Genomic DNA, 18387 nt, shown 5'->3' with positions numbered 1-18387 from the left:
TAGTCTGGTGAGGCACTAGAGCTCTCTGGATGAGAGGGAGCTCCCCTCCCTAAATGGCAAATACCAGAATTCTATAGGGTAGAACAACAGTTAAAGTGGAATTATAGTACTATAATTGTGTATTGTGTTAATAGGCTGGGACAAGGATTGAGCCAAAATCTTTCACATGCAAAGCATGTGTTCCACCCAGAGCTTGCAAAAGGTTTTTTTTAGCTAGAATTCCCAGAATCCTCAACAAGCATAGCTATTGGGTCTGGTTCTGCTGGTTCTTCCTCAAATATGTTGCTTTTTTAAACAACAGCTTTAAATGTAGAGCATTTGCTAGCAGTATTCCATAAACAAGTCAGTTTTAAGAGTGACAGCCTATATGTAATGTTGGCTGGAAATGAACTAGGTTAAGAGGGAAACATGTGTTGTATGTTAAATACATTAACTCGAATTCCCAAGAAACTGAAAATGAATGTTTTGAAGAACCATCTACATATGCAGTTTCATCCATTGGTTAGATGTTTTCACTTATAAACTCAAGCGGGGAAGGGAAAGATATTTGTAATTTAGAAACATTATGGTGAGAGAGCTTCATCACAGCACTTAAACTTTGTTCCACAGCTTTCACTGTGTGAAATAATGAATATATAAGCCTCTCTTAAAATTAAATTTTGGTATAAAATTCAGTCTATTATTAATACAGGTAGTGTTGGAATACATAGTTTCATATTTCCTTTTGTTGTTGTTGTTTTCCAGCTTGCTTGGGAGTATGGGATACCCTTTTTTGAGACCAGTGCAAAGGATAATATAAACATTGACAATGCCTTTTCAGTACTAGCTGAAGAAATATTGAACAAGGTAAGCTCACCATAAGAAGCAACATCTTTCCTTTAGATCAAATCATGTGAATTGAGATAAATGGTTCAGAAATCTCGATGGCAGGGGTGAGGAATGCCTGGCCCTTCACCTGTTTGGGACTTCGGTTTCCACAAGCTGTCAGCCAGTGTATCTGAGGAAAGAATGTGAAAATTGTAATTGTAGGTTCTGAGAGCCTAGTTACCCACCTATCTGTAAAAGTGGGAGAAATGCTAACCTCATTGTCATCACTGTCCTTGCAGGGATTGTCGGGAACTATGGGTAACTTGAAAATAGGATTACTACAGTGCATTCAGTGTGTGGCTTCTCCTGGGATGGATCTGAAATCCACAGGTGATGGATTTCCTGGTGGTCAAATTGCTGAGTGGAATTGCCAACCATGATCATATTATATCATTGCTTATTAAAGAAAATAAAAAACTGTACTGGTTCTCATGTTACCAGGACAGGTTCAACGTGATGTTATTAGTGTATACAGCTCTTTGCCACCAAATTACCCAAGAAAATGTCTTCTCCCATATTACCTTGAACTTCAACATTCAGTAAGGCAATAAAACTCAAGTGTCATAAAACAATATCAAAGCCTTACATTTTCAGAAGCTTTTGAAAATAAAAGGCTTTGTCTAATGCTGAAATAAAGTGAGGCAAACCTCTCTTGCAGTGTATGTGCAGGGGTAGCTGTGTTGACCATTTAGTACATTCAAACAAAAATCCACCAGTTATACCTTTATTGGCCAACCAATATACTTGTTGCAAGCTTTCCAAGCTCCACTGGCTTCTTCATCAGGCAAGATGTTACATACCAAACTGGAGAAAAATTAGAGATGTTAGTAAGATGCCTGCATTTTGTTGTTTCTGTCCTTAGTTTAGATGGTATGGGGAGGGTAACACTCTCTTGCAGAGGATGTTACGTAATTGGGGTGCCATCACTACAAAGATCTTTCCCTTACTTCAAATGTCAGGAGCATCAATAGATATATATACAAGAAGATGTACAAGAAGATATACAAGAATATACATAGATATACAAGAAGATATGTTTGAAAATATACAGTCATGACAATAGCGCCATAAGAGGTTATGCTGCCCTGAGTCTAACTTAGGACATCATTACTAATAGCTACAACTGGCATGCAAATGTGAATTATATTGATAATTACACAATAAGTAACATCAGCCCCTTTTTCACTTTGCTTATTCTCTGAGCTCATATATGCTAAAAGCATAATGATCAGGTACTAGGTGACAATGGCTTCAGTTGACAAAAACTGAGTATTGCAGGCAAAAATGAGTTCTGACTTTGACAAAAATTAAGAAGGTACCAAAAAGTAAGGAGGCTCTGAAGGTTGATTTAGAGCACAGTATGGTTCAAACAGCATTTTGGAACTTAATAATGATTTTTCACCTGAGGAAAGAATGTCAGGGGCTGAGGGCTTTTGAGAGGCTCAGGGGGAATTGCAGCCTGCAAAGGGTTATAGGGCAGGAATTGCACTTTCCGCACCCACTTCATTGCATAAAGACAGCTGTAATATGCAGCACATGGCTTCTAATGTTTAGATATAGCTTAACTTTGCCTTTATGTGCCTTTGATTTTAGGAACCCTATGCTTTAGTGACAATTTGTGTCAATAAACATGTTAAGATCATTTTCTTGCTTAATATCTGTTTTGACAAGATCCAGAATACTGAATTAGCATCAGCATTTGGAAGAGACAGTGAGCTGTCTGACTCATTTTACAGGCTTTCACATTGTTCTGAAACTGATTTGCATTTACTTTGTGTTGTCATTGAATTATACTTCTTAACTATAGAGTAATAGAATTTTGCGTGTGTGTGTGTGTGCACGCCAAAATACTAATGATGAAAAATCTACTAACACTAATTTGTAGTCGGTTAAAATTTTACTTCACACAGCATAATATTTATGGGACTTGATGCCCCAAAGTATGATGGCAGTAGCTAGTTTAGGAGAGGAAGTTATACTAATTCATGAGGTATAGGTATATCAATAGCTATTAGCCATGCTTGTTATATAAAATGGGAGTTCCTGAGGAACAAGAGTAGGAAATTGCTGTTGCCCTCATAGCCTGTCTGTGGCATACCCAGAGATATTTTGTTGAGCACTTTGGGGGAAAGAATGACAGATCAGATTGGACCTTTAGTATGATAGAACAGATTTATTTTTCTTCTGTTCATAGCACTGAGAATAGTTCAGTATAGGTCTAGAGTTGAAAGAGGCATGCTTAATCCATTCTTGATCAAAGCTTTATTTGATGGCTTTGATCAGGACTTTTCTTTGGCTAGTTTCAAGACAGGACATAATGGAGGTCTAGTTCAGCCACAGGCAAGCAAGGAGCAGAAGGCCAACAGACATGGCCACAAATGGGCAGAAAACAAACAGATCAGCTAAATAGGGATCAAGGTGCCCGAACCAAATTTGGAGACAGTATGTGAAATATCAATTAGGAAGTGGGGGGAAAACAGGAGAGCAGGCACACCCAAGTCTAAACAGCTTAAACTGATGATCTGGTTGGGCTACAAGCTCTGGTGTGTTCTGACTGGCCTGGAGAGTCAGGCGACAGTATTCAAATAGGAAAGCTCCACGACCTTCAGATGGGAACTGTAGCCTAAAGCATTCCTGTTTTTTTTATGGCCTAACGTTCTTCAGCTCATAAGGATCTGCAGGTCCTAGAGGCACTGCTGGAAGCACTAGTTATAGACCCTCATTGGCACCTTAGATTTTTATAGTAAAAGGAGCTCTGTGACAGGGTTGCTAGGCAAATATATTGATGTTGTTTTACTGTTATACTTTTGCATTATCGGGAATTATTATTTTTTATTATTTTATTTATTTATATCCCACCTTACTCCTGGTACAGGGGCTCAAGGCAGCTGAGTTCTGGTAAGCCCCGGGTATACATTGAAAGCTGGACATTCCGTGGCCCATAATGATGGTTGAGCATTAGCAGAACCAGCCACCTTTTACAGTTAGAGTGAGAACCACAAAGTTCTCCAGATGTGCTTGCATTGCAAGTTCCAGCAGGTCCAGCCAGCACAGCCAGTGGGGAGGAATGCTGGGAGTTGTGGTTCTAGCAAGATATGGAGGGCTGCGTGATTCCCACACTATGTTTCTAGTTTAACAGGATTTAATTCTGTGCTTTGCTTTGTTTTCAGAGTTCCTGTGTATTGCTTGACGTGGATGTGGTGGACCTCACTGAGAAAGCACAGAAGAGAGCCTGCTGCAGACTGTGATTGGCAGCTATGTTTGTGTTACCTGTTTTGCACTTTACAAGTCTGAACTTTTGATAGATATAGGATAGATGGACGGACGGACGGACAGACAGACAGACAGACAGACAGTCCTAAATGGGACAAAGTGCAGCCCTGTAACCCCCAGCATTCCTTGCAATTGGTAATGCTTCCTAGGGCTTTGGGGAGCTGCAATCTAACAGCATCTGGAGAATTACACTTTGCCTATCCATGCCCCAAATCTAATTGTTGGTCATAACTAGAGTGGGCTCACTGGAAACTATGTAAGTATTGACTGAACAAGTTTTTGTTGAGTCAGTAGATTTAGCTGGGACTAACAGAGCCAGTATATTCACTTGTCTCATATTTATCAAGCAACTGGTATTTTATCTACCGTACTGCCTGTTACAGATGTTTAAAATACATATGACTTGCCCTTAAGGTAGTGACTGTAAAGCCTATTTAGTTGCAAGCAAAAGAAGTATGATGATGTTGGCCACTACAGGGTTGTTTATACCATAAACTCATAAGAAGGAAAGGTGAATTTAATAGTGCAACAGGGATCTGAAAATAGTTCATGTAACAGTATACTGGGCAATTTATGACATTACAAGCAGCAAATGTGGCCTCTGTTAAAATAGCTCACAATCCAAAAACAATACAAATAGATACGGGTAGAAGAGAAGAAAAGGGAACTGTCCTTCCAAAACTCAACAGCTATTACAGAGAGCATTTTTAAAATGAAATTTTTTACATACAGCAAAATTATTTGCAACAGTCTTCCTTAGAGTGAACTGTTTCCAAGTGCAAATAGGCAATGTTATTTTTAAATGCCTCCCTTTTCAGGGAATTAGCAGACCAGGGAGACAGCTAGGACAGCAACAGCCCTTTCATCTGACTACCTATTAGGCCTAAATCCATTTCCAGAGTAAAATACACATGATAGCCATATTTTCAGATCTGAAGGATTGGCATGTCGAAAAATGGAGCAAACATGCTGTCTGCTGTTTCAGATGATAGGTCCTGAACTAATGGATTCAAATTACAAGGGAATAATAGAATCATAGAGTTGGAAGATTCTGATTAAACATTTGGAATAATTTTAGGGAGGTGGGGGTTCCTCTTTCCACTGAGCTTTAAAAGAAAAAAGAAAAGAAATGGAGGTAGGCTCGTTTTTAGAGTATTTAGCTATATCATACTGGCAGGGGAGTAGATTATATGGCCCTCGAGGCTGATTTACTCTAAATTTCCATAGATTCAGTGGGTCTATTTTAGATGGGAATACTTTGAATTCAGGTCTTCCCATGTGCAGGGAGCTTTTTAAGTAAAGTCTGACATGATACAATTGAGGAAGGGTAATCTGGCATAAAGTTCGAATAAATGCATAGCTTACTTGCAAATCAATGTACAGTGGGTCCTCGCCTTACGGAGGCGCCTATGCTCAATCCCTCCGCGTAAGGCGAATTCTGCCTATGCTCAAGCCCCATTGTAAACAATGGGGCTTGTGCACAGCGGTGCGGTGGCGCAGCGGCACGCGGGGCACAACGGGCGCACGCGCCCATTCAATTGAATGGGATGCACCACCCCTTCCGCCCCACGTGCGCCCCGTGGCTTGAGCATGTATGCTCAAGCCACATAAGGCGCGCCCGCGTATGACGCGGGTGCGCTGTATTTGCAAGCCATTTGATGATGTTTAGATATGTTTCTAGATGCCCTATTCTGATTTTTTTTTTATCTCTGCATGTATTGACATGCACGTATTTTCAGTTAATCATCTCACCAATTCTAATGTGAAGAAAATACTGGCTTGGACCCAGACTTAGACTTATCTGCATTGATTTCAGTGGGAATTAACTCAGTTTAAGTTAGATTGCATTTGGATCAAACTTTTTTTTTCTTTTTTGAAATCTCAGTATTCAGATAAACAGAGTTAAGGCTGCAGTTCTTTCTCCATTTGCTTAGGAATGTGCCCCATAGAGCATAGTGCAATTTCTGAGTATACCTGTAGGATGCCATTGTAAATATTTAGAATTCTTTGAAGAAGTTTTACAAATTTCGCAAATTGTAACAAAGATATCATATTGTATTTGCTTATTTTGTCACAGTTGATTTTATTAAAATATTTTTGTTACATTTACATACTACTTTGAAAGATTTATCATTTTATAAATTTCTACAATCTTTAGTACAGATAATGATCAGAGGAGGGAAGGAAGGGGTCATCTATGGGTCTTACTGACATGCCTACTGGTTTTGACAGCCAAGAGCCAAGAGCAGTGTCTGAAGTCCAACCTGAGTTTCAACTAGAGCTTGGACAATATTCTTCTGAACACTAATTAATTCTTCATCTTCTCATGTGTTTCTGATATATGTTAGCCAATATGAGAATACTTTCCTTGTTAGTTACTTCCTTTGTTAGCATGTGGTGCTGGAGAAGAGTTCTATGGATACTGTGGACTGCTAAAAAAAGACAAACAGATAGGTCCTATAGAAAGACAAGACTGAACTCTATCTAGATGCCAAGATGACTAAAGTGAGGCTGTTGTACTTTGGCCATATCGTGAGAAGACATGACTAGAAAGATAATAATGCTTGGTAAGGAAGTAGGAAAAGAGAAAGACTGCATTCCAGATGGATAGACCTAGAGGCCGTGCAGACTGGCTGGCCTGGGGCACAGTCAGGGTGTGACATCCACATGGTGCATGCCCCAACTCCACCCCAGGTTGGTGTGGCGCAGTGTGCCCCACCGCACAGCGGGCAACATCACAGTGCTCCTCTGGCGCTGCATCCAGATGACACAGCACCAAAGGAGATCCGAAAAGCTGTGGCGTTGGCAGCTATGGAGCCCTTTCAACGGCTTATTGTGGCTCCTTTTTGCACCACAGAAAGGGCAGATCAAGGCCACAATGTGTGATTGCCACAGCCCCGATCTGGAGAAGAGAGGTGGCTGCAGGACACCTCTTAGAGGGTATCTGTACAGCCTCTTAATCAAGAAAGCTACAGCTCTGAGTCTGCAAGACTTGGAAAGGGCAGTGGAGGATAGAATGACTTTGATGTTTCTCTTTCATAGGACTGCCACAAGTCAAAGTTGACTTGGTGACACTTAACAACAACAACAATTGAAGTTTCGCTGAAAAAAAATCTCAGAACTGGAAGCAAAATAGAATTTGCTAATGAGCTAGCTATTTCATCAAAACCATGCTACCATTTTTTCAAATGCAGAATTTAAATTAGACCAGTGCACTAAACCTGTTGCAAGTTTTATTTACAACTAGTTTTTAAAGGGCAAAAATGCCCTTTGAGAAGTAAGGTGCTTCATAAATGTACTATGGTGCTCTGAATATTTTCTAAATTAGGATTTTTACTGTAGGTTGTGGTTGAAATAAAATATGAAACTCAAGCTTTGTAACTCTATATCTTGATCAGCACAGAAAAGCAAAATACTAGTCCTGCTTCTTTAGTGAAAGTGATCTCTCCTGCTACCACTAACCAATCCAATCTAGTATAAAATCATGTACAGCTGCCAGACTAAAACACAAATTTAAAGAGTCGCAAAAGAAAAAGAAAAAGGTAGCTCTTTAGATAAAAGATTTAGTTACATAATCTTCCACTTTGAAAACTAAGATACTTTTGGCACGTCTATAGTGCTCATTTCCCTCTAACCTGCTCAGATATTATTGGATCTTTCAAAAATCTAAAGCATGAGAAAATAAATTGATGAGTATAAAAAAGCTCACCCCAACTTCTCTTCCCTTTTATCAAGGTAGCAAAAAGGCTCCAGGCACTTACATGACTCATTGCTAAGCTCAGGTGATCAGGCGGCATTTATGACGCAAGTCATTTTCTTTCAACTACTTTTTGCTTGGAAGTAATCACACAGCCTCCCTGGATGAGGAAGAAAATTGTTGCAGTTGGTACAAAAAAAGTTGTTTTGCAACCAAGAAGATGGCTTTACTGATACAAAAATAACAGATATTTTGAAACATTTTATGGTATTCACAGAATTTGGCGAGGGGGGGGGGCAGAGTGTCAGTTGACAGCTTGAGCTGAATCAAGAATTACTTCCTACCTATCCTGTGTTTTCCATAACTGAACCAATTATCATTATTAGAGCCAATTCCTGTTTAACATTATCCTTTACAGAGAAAATGGTAATGAGAAATATCACAGTGAATGCTAACCCAATGTGGATGACGTGTGGTGCCGTGCGGACGCTGCACAGCGGTTACGTCACAACGGCAGTGCCTGTGTACATGGGATGGCGCCATTAGTACACTGCCACTCCATACTAGGGTTAGGGACCATGCGGTTGATGCAGTTCCTAACCCTAGTATCGCTGCTGCCACGCCCCTTTTTGCTTGTCTGTCTCGGGCCTTATTTAACAGCTGCTGGAATCCATGTAGTCTTTCCTTATCTCTTCAATAATTTTCAACGGATGGCAGTATATCCTCAGTGTCTGCCATTTCCTGCTAGGGAGTAAGCCCCTCACTGACTCAACCCCCAGCTCTCCAGAGTGACCACCAGCAGCAGCAGCAGCAGCTGTAAATTCCTGGAAATCTGACTCTTCTCTGTCTGCATCTTCTAACTCAGGTGGATAGGTGGGACAGTTCAACAACAGAGTCCCTTGCATGCAGAATATCTCATATTTGATACCTGGTTTCTCTAGATAAGACCGCAAAAATGTCCTTCCTGGAATGCTGAAAAACTGTTGGCAATCACTGTCAACAACACTAGGCAGGGCTGGATTACCAGTGGTTGAGTTAGAGCAATTGTTCCAGGCCCCTCATAGCCTAGGGAGTTTCTAGATGTTCCACATTTTATGTGCTACTTGAATACCTGAGTAAGAATGTATAGGCTCAAGCTGTTAGTTTCACTGACGCTGCAGAGGAGAAAATGACACTTTTAGTGCCGCCCTTGATTGTGGCCTAAATTAATATATTACCATTCCAAAAAAAGGTCACACAAATGCAAATAGGCTGTCTATGGGCCCGTACAGACAGGCCAAAATTAAGCTGCTTCAGGTCACTTTGGAGGTATGCTGTTCAAATGATGCATAAGAGTCTGGAAGCCACACCAAAGCCACATTCCAGTCCTAAGGAGTCCTAAGGACTGGAGCGTGGCTTTGGAGTGGCTTCCAGACTCTTAGGACACATGTATCATTTAAACAGCATACACCCAAAATGACCTGAAGCAGTTTTATTTTGGCCTGTCTGTATGGGGCCTATGTCTCTGGAGTTGCTCCAGGGTTGCAGCCACCTTCTTTTGGCCTTGGTACTAGACAAGATGGATGCATGTTCTGAGCCAGCCAAAGGCAATTCCCCATGTTCTGAATAAAGAGCCATAATTCTAGGCTGTTATATAAGGTAGGGAGCATAGCTTAATAGCAGAGCATTTGCTTTGCACATAGCAGATCCTAGGTTCTATTCTTGACATTTCCAGGTGGACTTGGGAGACGCCTTCTTCTGAAACCCAGTGAGAAACTTTGGCCTAATACAGACAGCCAAAATAAAGCTGCTTCGAGTCACTTTGGAGGTGTGGTGTTTCAATGATACATGCGTCCTAAGAGTCCAGAAGCCGCACCAAAGCCATGCTCCAGTCCTAAGGACTAGAGTGCAGCTTTGGTGCAGCTTCCAGACTCTTAGGATGCAAGCATCATGTAAACACCATACCTCCAAAGTGACTCGAAGCAGCTTTATTTTGGCTGTCTGTATAGGGCCGTAGTTGTTGTTAATTGCCCTCAAGTTGATCCTGACTCTTGGCGACCTTGTGGATGAGACATCTCCAAGACTCCCTGTTTGCCACTGCTCTGCTTAGGTCCTATAAATTTATATCCATGACCTCCTTATTAGAGCCCATACTAGTGACCAAATATAAAGCCATTTCCAATGAGATAGCAATGGTGGCTTGTTACAGGGCCTTAGAGATTAATACGTTTATTCTATCATGCCCTTTGAGGACTACAGACTGGTTCAACAGATGCATTAACTGTTACCCAAAACTGCAGGTTACATTTGGAGTACACACAATTTAGGATGGAACTATAAGTTTGAAGTCAGACGTAAATATAAAAAGTGTTGCCAGTGACAATTACATTCTTACTGCTGCATTACTCACAACCAATATCCTGGCATGGAACAAGCTAGTTTACACACATAGTGTGAAAAGAACCTGTTGCCCAGGGTGACCAGAGGTCCTCTTTTTCCCAAAGATGTCTTTCATTTCAACCTTATGTTCAAGAATCCAGGAGGAATCCCAAAATGTCCTCGGTTTTTAACCTTGAAACATGTCATTGTGTCATCCAGTGCCTCAGCAGGTAACCAAAAGGTAGCTCTGCAGATTTATTACTGCCACTACTGCTGCAAAGAGCTTGTTAGTTTTTGCCAAGCAATAAATATGACCAAAATGTTTAGCCTGCACCAATACACCCTAATAGCTACTAAAAATGTGTTGAGCAGCATGATTCCAACATATGGGGAGAGGGGAAGAGATGAAAAGGCTGTTGCTGGCCATGTGGTGTTTGTGTGTGTTGTTTCTGATGGAGGTGTGGAAAGGAAAGTAGGTTCTGGGTTGTTGAAGCAGATCAACACTAAGGGGAAGAGGGGCACAAAAATGTGTGATTTGGTTTGAGGAAGAAGCAGGAGGGAAGAGACAGCAAATGGGAAAATTACAAATGAGAGTAATAATTTAGATGTAGATTCAGTCAAAGGTTTTGTTGCTAGTAACATACAATTTTAAGCATTTGTTTTGCTCAGAGTTCTGTTAGTGCAAGCCAACAAGGCATTTTGACAAGTAAGTTCATCAGAAAAATATGGTTGAGTATTTTATTTATTTAGAGTATTCAGAGTGACTTACAAATTGTTAGACAGTTCCCTGCCGTCGGGCATACAATATAAAAAAGATGTGACATGAAAGGACAAGAGAAGGGCAGTGGAGAAGGGGATCAAGTCCAGCAGATACTACCTCTTAGTCTACTTCCTCCGAGGCCAGAGAGGTAGCAGTTAAAATTGAGGGAGGCCCTTTCATTTGCCTCTGGGGCTATGCGAGGTGGAGCTGTGCCTGCCTCTTCTAATATATAATAAAATATTTTTGTACATAGTAAGATACAGTCTATATAATACAACTGTAAACAAACCATGTGAAATGAATTTATATATTAGTGTTTGTAACTTTTATTTGGTAATGCCCTCTCTTTTTCCTTGTATGTCCTACATTTTGTGCTGCCTTGTCCTCCTTTGTAGTTAGGACATCTGGCCATCCTGCCCTGGTTCAGATTCAGGCTGGAACTTCCTAATGATGGCTGAGACTGCCTTTCAACCCTCTTTGGCATGTCTTTGCTCCAGAGCACCAGTAGCAACAGCAGTAAAGAGGATACTAAGAGGTCCTGTGGGCAGAGTGACCAAACTTGGTCTCCTTTTCCAGGACCTGTCCTCCATTTCCATCTTCTGTCCAGAAGAAATTCCAAAAGGTCCTCCATTTGGGAGCCATGACTAAGAAGCATGAATTTACACTTATAGTAGTGTTTTGAGCATTTATTTGGTCATGACCTCCATTTGTCTCCAGTGGTGTCACTAGGGGCCCATTCTCACTAGCCCATTTGGTCTGGATAGAACTGGGCAGATCCGATTGCCCCCATAGCAAATCTGTCTGGAAAGAAGTTTGTACTATCCTTTACCTTGATCGATGCAATTTGCCCCTCTGAAGTTCACATTTGCAGTACCGCTTTAAAATGGAGCCTCCTTTGTTGTCAATCAAATTCACTTCCGCTTTCGTCAAAGGTGGCATATCCTACAACCACTGGCCAACCGAATGGGTGCTTTCCCCCCTCCTTTACAAAAAAACTGGGCAGTGTGCACATATTCTGTCAACTTGTCAAATTTAAAAACCTCCGTGTGTGTGTGTGTGTGTGTGTGTGTGTGTGTTGTGTATTTGGGTTATTACAGATTATGGCAACCCTAAAATGACCCCATCCTGGGGTTTTCTTGGCAAGATTGCCATTGCCTTTCCCCTGAGGCTGAGAGAGTATGACTCCCCCAAAGTTATTGGTTTCCACAGCCTTCCCTCTGAATGCTAGAGCCTCTAGCTTCCCCTTCACTTCCAGCCCAGCATTTCCTCTTCTTTGGAATCTCTTCCCTTCCCTTTGCTTCCAGCTCAATGCCACCTCCAAAGCTTTTGCCTCTCCCCCTCATGCCATCCTCGTTCCTTCCCTTCCAGCCCAAAGCATGTGCATAATCTGTCACAATAATAATAATAATAATAATAATAATAATAACCTCACCTCAGAATACCATCTCTGCATCCTCTTTCTTTGCTTTCCCTCCAATTGCCACCCCAGAATGCCTTACATACACATACACATATGTAGCAAAAGCATTCACACATTGTATCAATTTGCTAAAAAGGAAACACAAGCATTCGCATATTCTGTCACATACACACACAAATTATTTTTTTTAAATGCCACTTGCAAAGTGACCTGCTGTGCTGGCAGCAAGCAAATGAAAGGGAAACGTAGCACAAGTAGACACATTCTGAAACAGGAAATAATCCACTTTCGGAAAAACTGCTCTAAGGGCAATTTGCCCTGGATCGGTTGTGCAAGACCCTAATTCTGATGTGTCTAAACCGGTGCCAATGGGAACTTCCGACTTTTAATCCAGGTTACAATTCGGTACAAAAGGTAGTCTGAATGGGCCCTAGGATGGGAGTGAGGGTGGCACTGGTAGCAGTAGCACAGGTAGCAGACGGCTACCTCTGGAGTTATGGAGCCATTTCGACTAAATAGTCTTCTTCAGTTGTATTGTTTCAATTTCAGATTTCAAATTAGGAAGATAAGGTTTGCTTTTCCATACTTCTGAATATATAAAATTAACAAACATTAACAACAGAAATCTCAAGTATCACAAAGGGAAGAACGAATATATCATTCCTTACAATTGTAACATGCTTACCTGTTTTAGGCCACATAGAATCATAGAATTGTAGAGTTGGAAGAGGCCACAAGGGCCATCTAGTCCAACCGCCTGCCATGCAGGAAATCCCAATCAAAGCATCCCCGACAGATGGCCATCCAGCCTCTGCTTAATGACCTCCAAAGAAGGAGACGCCATTACACTCTGAGGGAGTGTGTTCCACTGTCAAACAGCCCTTACTGTCAGGAAGTTCTTCCTAATGTTGAGGTAGAATCTCTTTCCTGCAGCTTGCATCCATTGCTCCAGGTCCTGTTCTCTGGAGTTGCAGAAAACAAGTTTGCTCCCTCCTCAATATGACATCCCTTCAGGGCTATCATATCACCTCTTAACCTTCTCTTCTCCAGGCTAAACATACCCAGCTGCCTAAGTCGTTCCTCATAGGACATGGTTTCCAGACCCTTCACCATTTTAGTCACCCTCTTTTGGACACGCTCCAGTTTCTCAATGTCCTTTTTGAATTGTGGCGCCTAGAACTGGACACAATATTCCAGGTGGGGCCTGACCAGAGCAGAATATAGTGGCATTGTTACTTCTCTTGATCTACACACTATACTTTTATTGATGCAGCCTAAAATTGCATTGGCCTTTTTAGCTGCTGCATCACTGTTGACTCATGTTCAGCTTGTGGTCTACTTGGACACCTAGATCCCTTTCACATGTACAGTCGGCCCTTCTTATACATGGATTTTTTATACATGGATTCAAGCATACACGGTCTGAAAATGTTCCAAAAAAGTATAAATGTACCTTGATTTTCCATTTTTTATTAGGGACGCCATTTTGCTATGTCATTATATTTAATGGGACTTGAGCATACACGGATTTTGCTATACACGGGGGATCTTGGAACCAAACCCCAGCGTATAACAAGGGTCCACTGTAGTCTCGTTCAGCCAGGTGTCCTGCATCATATATCTGTGCATTTCATTTTTCTGCCCTGAGTGCAGTACTTTACATTTCTCTGTGTTGAATTTCATTTTGTTAGTTTTGGCCCAGCTTTCTAGTTTATTCAGGTCATTTTGAATTTTGATCCTGTCCTCTGGAGTATTAGCTATTCCTCCAGCTTGCTTACAGCAAAATCAGTTAGTATAATGGTGATCATATACACTCTCTTCTAAATGCCCTACAGGTGGTTCATTCATGGATAACAATTCTTAAAAGAACATGAGTTTGTTCCCATTCAAAATAAATCTCCCAGCACAGAAATCCTAAGAACAGGTTGAATAACATTTTTACTAGGATGGGTGTCGCCTGGTGCAGTAACTCATGGCGTCAGCCCCCCCCCCCCAATAGACCTCCTCCCATACCACGCCCAGACAGAATCCTTAGTCATGTTTTTGTCCTAATGTTACTCATAAATCATAATTCCCATATATCGCTTAATATAATGGCAAGAGTTGTAACATAAGCCACTAGCAAAATTGAAACTATACCTTTAAATTACAATGTCATATGCACTGCCTAAATGGATTTACACAGACATAGTTTCATATGGTTTTTAAAAATTAAAGGTTTTTTTAATTAAAAATTGAAATTTAATTTTTTTTAAAAGTCTGGAGTCTCTCCTTTGTGCTGCCACTGATCCTTACCCTACTCACCCCATCTCTCCCAGCATTTTAAAGGGATGCAGGTGAAGACAATAGTCTGTTTCTGCCCAAAAGGCAGATGTTTGAGGAACAGTGGTGTGTCATCTCACCTTAGGCTTAGTGTGAGTCACCTGGTGCAATCCGCACTCCTTGCACCCCTCTAGTGATCCCACTGGGTCTCAGATGCCTTACATTTTTGTACGTAGAGAGATCTTGTAGCACCTTGGAGACTCACTGAACGAAAGAAGTTGTCAGCATGAACTTTGATAAAGTCCGCTTACTCAGATGCACCTATGAAAGCTCCTGCTGCCAATTTCTTTCTTTCAGTTATTCTCCACGCTGCTACAAGATCTTTACAGACTGATTCTACAGACTAACACAGAAAGGTGGGATATAAGTGAATTAAATTTATATATATATATATATATATATATATATATATACACACACACACAGAGAGAGAGAGATCGTGTAGTACCTTTGAGACTAACTGAAAGAAGTTGTCTGTATGAGCTTTTGCAGATTAAAGCCTACTTCCTCAGATGCATCTATGAAAGCTTCTGCTGCCAACTTTCTTTCAGTTAGTCTCAAAGATGCTCCAAGATCTCTCTCTATTATATATAGAGAGAGATATAGATATAATTTTATTCACTTCTGTCCCACCTTTCTACTGCTACAGGGACTACTACTACTACTTATTATTAAAAGAAATAGCCATGTTAGTCTGTAGAATCAGTCTGCAGAGAGATCTTGTAGCACCTTGGAGACTAACTGAAAGAAACAAGTTGTCAGCATGCGCTTTCATAGACTAAAGTCTACTTCCTCAGATGCATCTATGAAAGTTCCTGCTGCCAACTTCTTTCTTTCAGTTAGTCTCCAAGGTGCTACAGACTGATTCTACATACTGGCATGGCTATGTGTTTTAATAATAATAACAACAACAATAACCACAACATCTTGGAGACTGAAAGAAAGAAGCTGGCAGCATGAGCGTTCCTAGGGTTATGTCTGCTTCCTCACCAAATGCCTCTGAGGAAGGAGACAGAAGCCTAGGAAAGCTCCTGCTGCCAACTTCTTCCTTTCAGTGAGACAGTCTGCAAGGTGCTGCAAGTCCTCTCTCTGCAGCCTGAGCCCACATGGAGGAGGAGGAGGAGGAGGAGGAGCTGCAGGGCGCCGGAGTGTCCAGCAGAGGGGGCGGGAGGGGTGGACAGACCAGCCTTTCTCCCTCCCCCCCCCTCCCCTTTTTTCCATGGAAGGAAAGAAGGAGGGAAGGAAGGAAAGAAGGAGTGCCTAGGCTGCTGCCCTTTCTCTCTGTCTGCGCAGGCGTGCCTGGCCCCTTGTTGCTGAGCCCTCTGCCCTGGGATGGCGTTGGGAGGAGGGCCAGCTGGAGGCAGCGGGAGGCTTTGCAGCCAGGGAGGCTGAGGGAGCAGCATCCCCTGGCCTTGCAGCAAAGCCCACCACCACCATCATGGCCCAGGGAGCAGGAGGAGGAGAGGCAGCCTGAGGGAGGCAGGCAGGCAGGCAGGCAGGCAGGCTGGGGCTGGCGCTGGCTCTCCCGGGCCCTGGCCACAGCAGCCCCTGCCCCAGCGGCCGGGAAGATGGAGCTGGGCTCCCCGACTCTGAAGGACGTGAGGTGGAGTGCGGTCTCCGTCCCCTTGGACCTCCTGGTCAGCACCTACCGCCTGCCTCAGGTCGTCAAGCCCCAGGGAGGTGAGTCTTGAGGGGCTGGGGCTGGGGCTGGGGGAGCTGGAGCCTCTGGTTTGCCCAGGCTGCGTCCACACTGCACGAATAATCCTATTGAGAGCGCTTTAAGTGCCCTGGCTCCATGCTCAGGAATCTTACTTTGCTCCAAAATGCACTGCAGGGATAATCTAGTTTTGAGACCACTTTTATTGCCTTAGTTCCATGCTCAGGAATTCTAGTTTGGTCCAAAACACACTGCTGGTATAATCCAGTTTGAGACCACTTTGACTGCCCTGGCTCCATGCTAGGGAATCCTGGGAACTGGGCTGGATGGCCCTTGTGGTCTTCTCTTCCAATTCTATGATTCTAGGTTTTGCACTTTGTTGTGGCACCAGAGCTCCCTCTGACAGAGAAGGCTCAATAATGTCTTGCAAACTCCAGTTCTCAGAATTCCAGAGCATGGAGCCAGGGCAGTTAAAGCGGAGTCAAAGCGAATTGTTCTCTGCAGTGTGAATGCAGCCTAGGAAAGCTGGAGGTCCTCCCCACTGAGGAGGAGGAGGAGGAGGAGGAGGAGGAGGAGGAGGAGGCGCCACAAAATGGAAGGAAAGTTGGGGGCACTTCAAGGAAAAAGGGGGGACACGATATCAAAGCTCAAAAACACTGCTGTAAAGATAAATTCGTACTTCATAGTTCTGTTCCAAATGGAGGACTTTTTTGGAATTCCCTCTGAGCCAGAGTGACAGGTGTCCTCCTCTTCCAGGACCTGTCCTCCATTTGAACTTGCTCTCCAGGAGACATCCCAAAAGTGCCTCCTCCACTTGGAACAAGACTAAGAAGCATGGTTTTGCATTTATGACAGTGTTTTTAGTTCAAGGTGACCAGGGCGACTTGGTCCTCCTTTCCCAGAGCCTGTCCTCCTTTTCATCCTTCAGCCCAGGAGGAATTCCAAAAAGGTCCTTGATCTGGAGCAGGACTGAGAAGCATGAATTTACATGTGAGATTAACACAAGAGCCATTATACCGGGAATGACCAGGCAATAGACGGCAAAAAAGTCATTCATGGGAAAATCCAGTGAATGATTTGCTGCTGTTTCTTGCCTGGTTATTTACAGGATAATGGCACTTTAATCCCATTTCAGCTCAACGTTGTGTGAAAACCATTAGTGCAATTGCGGGATTATCATGGGTTAATTGCCATTTATACTTCCACAACAACAAGTTCGTTGATTAGTCAGCTGACCGTATCAAGAAATGCACATTTGTCTGCCGTGTGATAAACTTCATAGGATCATAGAGTTGGAAGAAACCATAAAGGCCATCCAGTCCAACCCACTGCCATGCAGGAACTCTCAATCAAAACATTATCCAGCCTCTGTTTAAAGACCTCCAAGGGAGTGTGTTCCACTCTCAAACAGCTCTTACTGTCAGGAAGGTCCTCCTAATGTTGAGCTGGAATCTCTTTTCCTGTAGTTTGAATCCATTGCTCCATGTCCTAGTCTCTGGAGCAGCAGCTTGCTCCAGCTTCAATATGACGTCCCTTCATAGTTTAAAACTATGCTAAGCAACAACAAGATAACCCAACAATAATGGCACCAAAAATTCCAGTCCTGGTCGGACCATTGGCTTGAGACTCACAAACATGTAGCATGCTGTATGTCATGCTATTTTGTAATACTGTTATTGGTAGAATGGTCAATATAAACTACAGCAGGGGGGTCCCAATTTTTGGTCCTCCAGGTGTTTTGGACTTCAACTCCCAGAAACCCCAATCAACTTGGCCAACAGCTAGGCATTCAGGCAGCCAAAGTCTAAAACAATGGAGAATCAAAGCTTGGCAAGCACTGAGTATATATAATTTTGCTACATGGCCAAAACAGACAACCCTAGAGTGGCGTGTCAGTGCCCCTTTGAACACCAGATCGGGGCCATGGCAATCACACGCAGCAGCCTCGATCCTGCTATTTGCTGGCTCAAAAAGAGGTGGTAAACTGGTGCTCCTTTCAGCCGCCACTGCAGCTTTGCGTCCCTCCTGCGCCG

General features: G+C 42.5%; 2 protein-coding genes across 2 annotated transcripts in view; both read left to right on the top strand.

Annotated features, from left to right (window-relative positions):
- LOC149317282 (ras-related protein Rab-10-like) overlaps window positions 1-6211 on the top strand; it is a 49950-nt gene extending 43739 nt beyond the window's left edge. Inside the window, exons 5-6 of the mRNA XM_089518851.1 lie at window positions 745-846; window positions 4038-6211. Of these exons, the coding sequence (XP_089374977.1) occupies window positions 745-846; window positions 4038-4115 (180 nt within the window). The 3' untranslated portion in view covers window positions 4116-6211. The remainder of the gene's footprint in view (window positions 1-744; window positions 847-4037) is intronic.
- Window positions 6212-16018: 9807 nt separating this feature from the next.
- GAREM1 (GRB2 associated regulator of MAPK1 subtype 1) overlaps window positions 16019-18387 on the top strand; it is a 115151-nt gene continuing 112782 nt past the window's right edge. Inside the window, exon 1 of the mRNA XM_089517239.1 lies at window positions 16019-16377. Coding sequence (XP_089373365.1) covers window positions 16266-16377 — 112 coding nt within the window. The 5' untranslated portion in view covers window positions 16019-16265. The remainder of the gene's footprint in view (window positions 16378-18387) is intronic.

This window comes from Sceloporus occidentalis, unplaced genomic scaffold, assembly GCF_023333645.1.
Source record: "Sceloporus occidentalis isolate IW3139 unplaced genomic scaffold, rSceOcc1.0.p SCAF_3, whole genome shotgun sequence".
In the NCBI taxonomy this organism is placed as follows: Eukaryota; Metazoa; Chordata; class Lepidosauria; order Squamata; family Phrynosomatidae; genus Sceloporus; species Sceloporus occidentalis.
The sequence above is the reverse complement of the archived record's forward strand: the minus strand, read 5'-3'. Positions and strand labels throughout refer to the sequence as shown.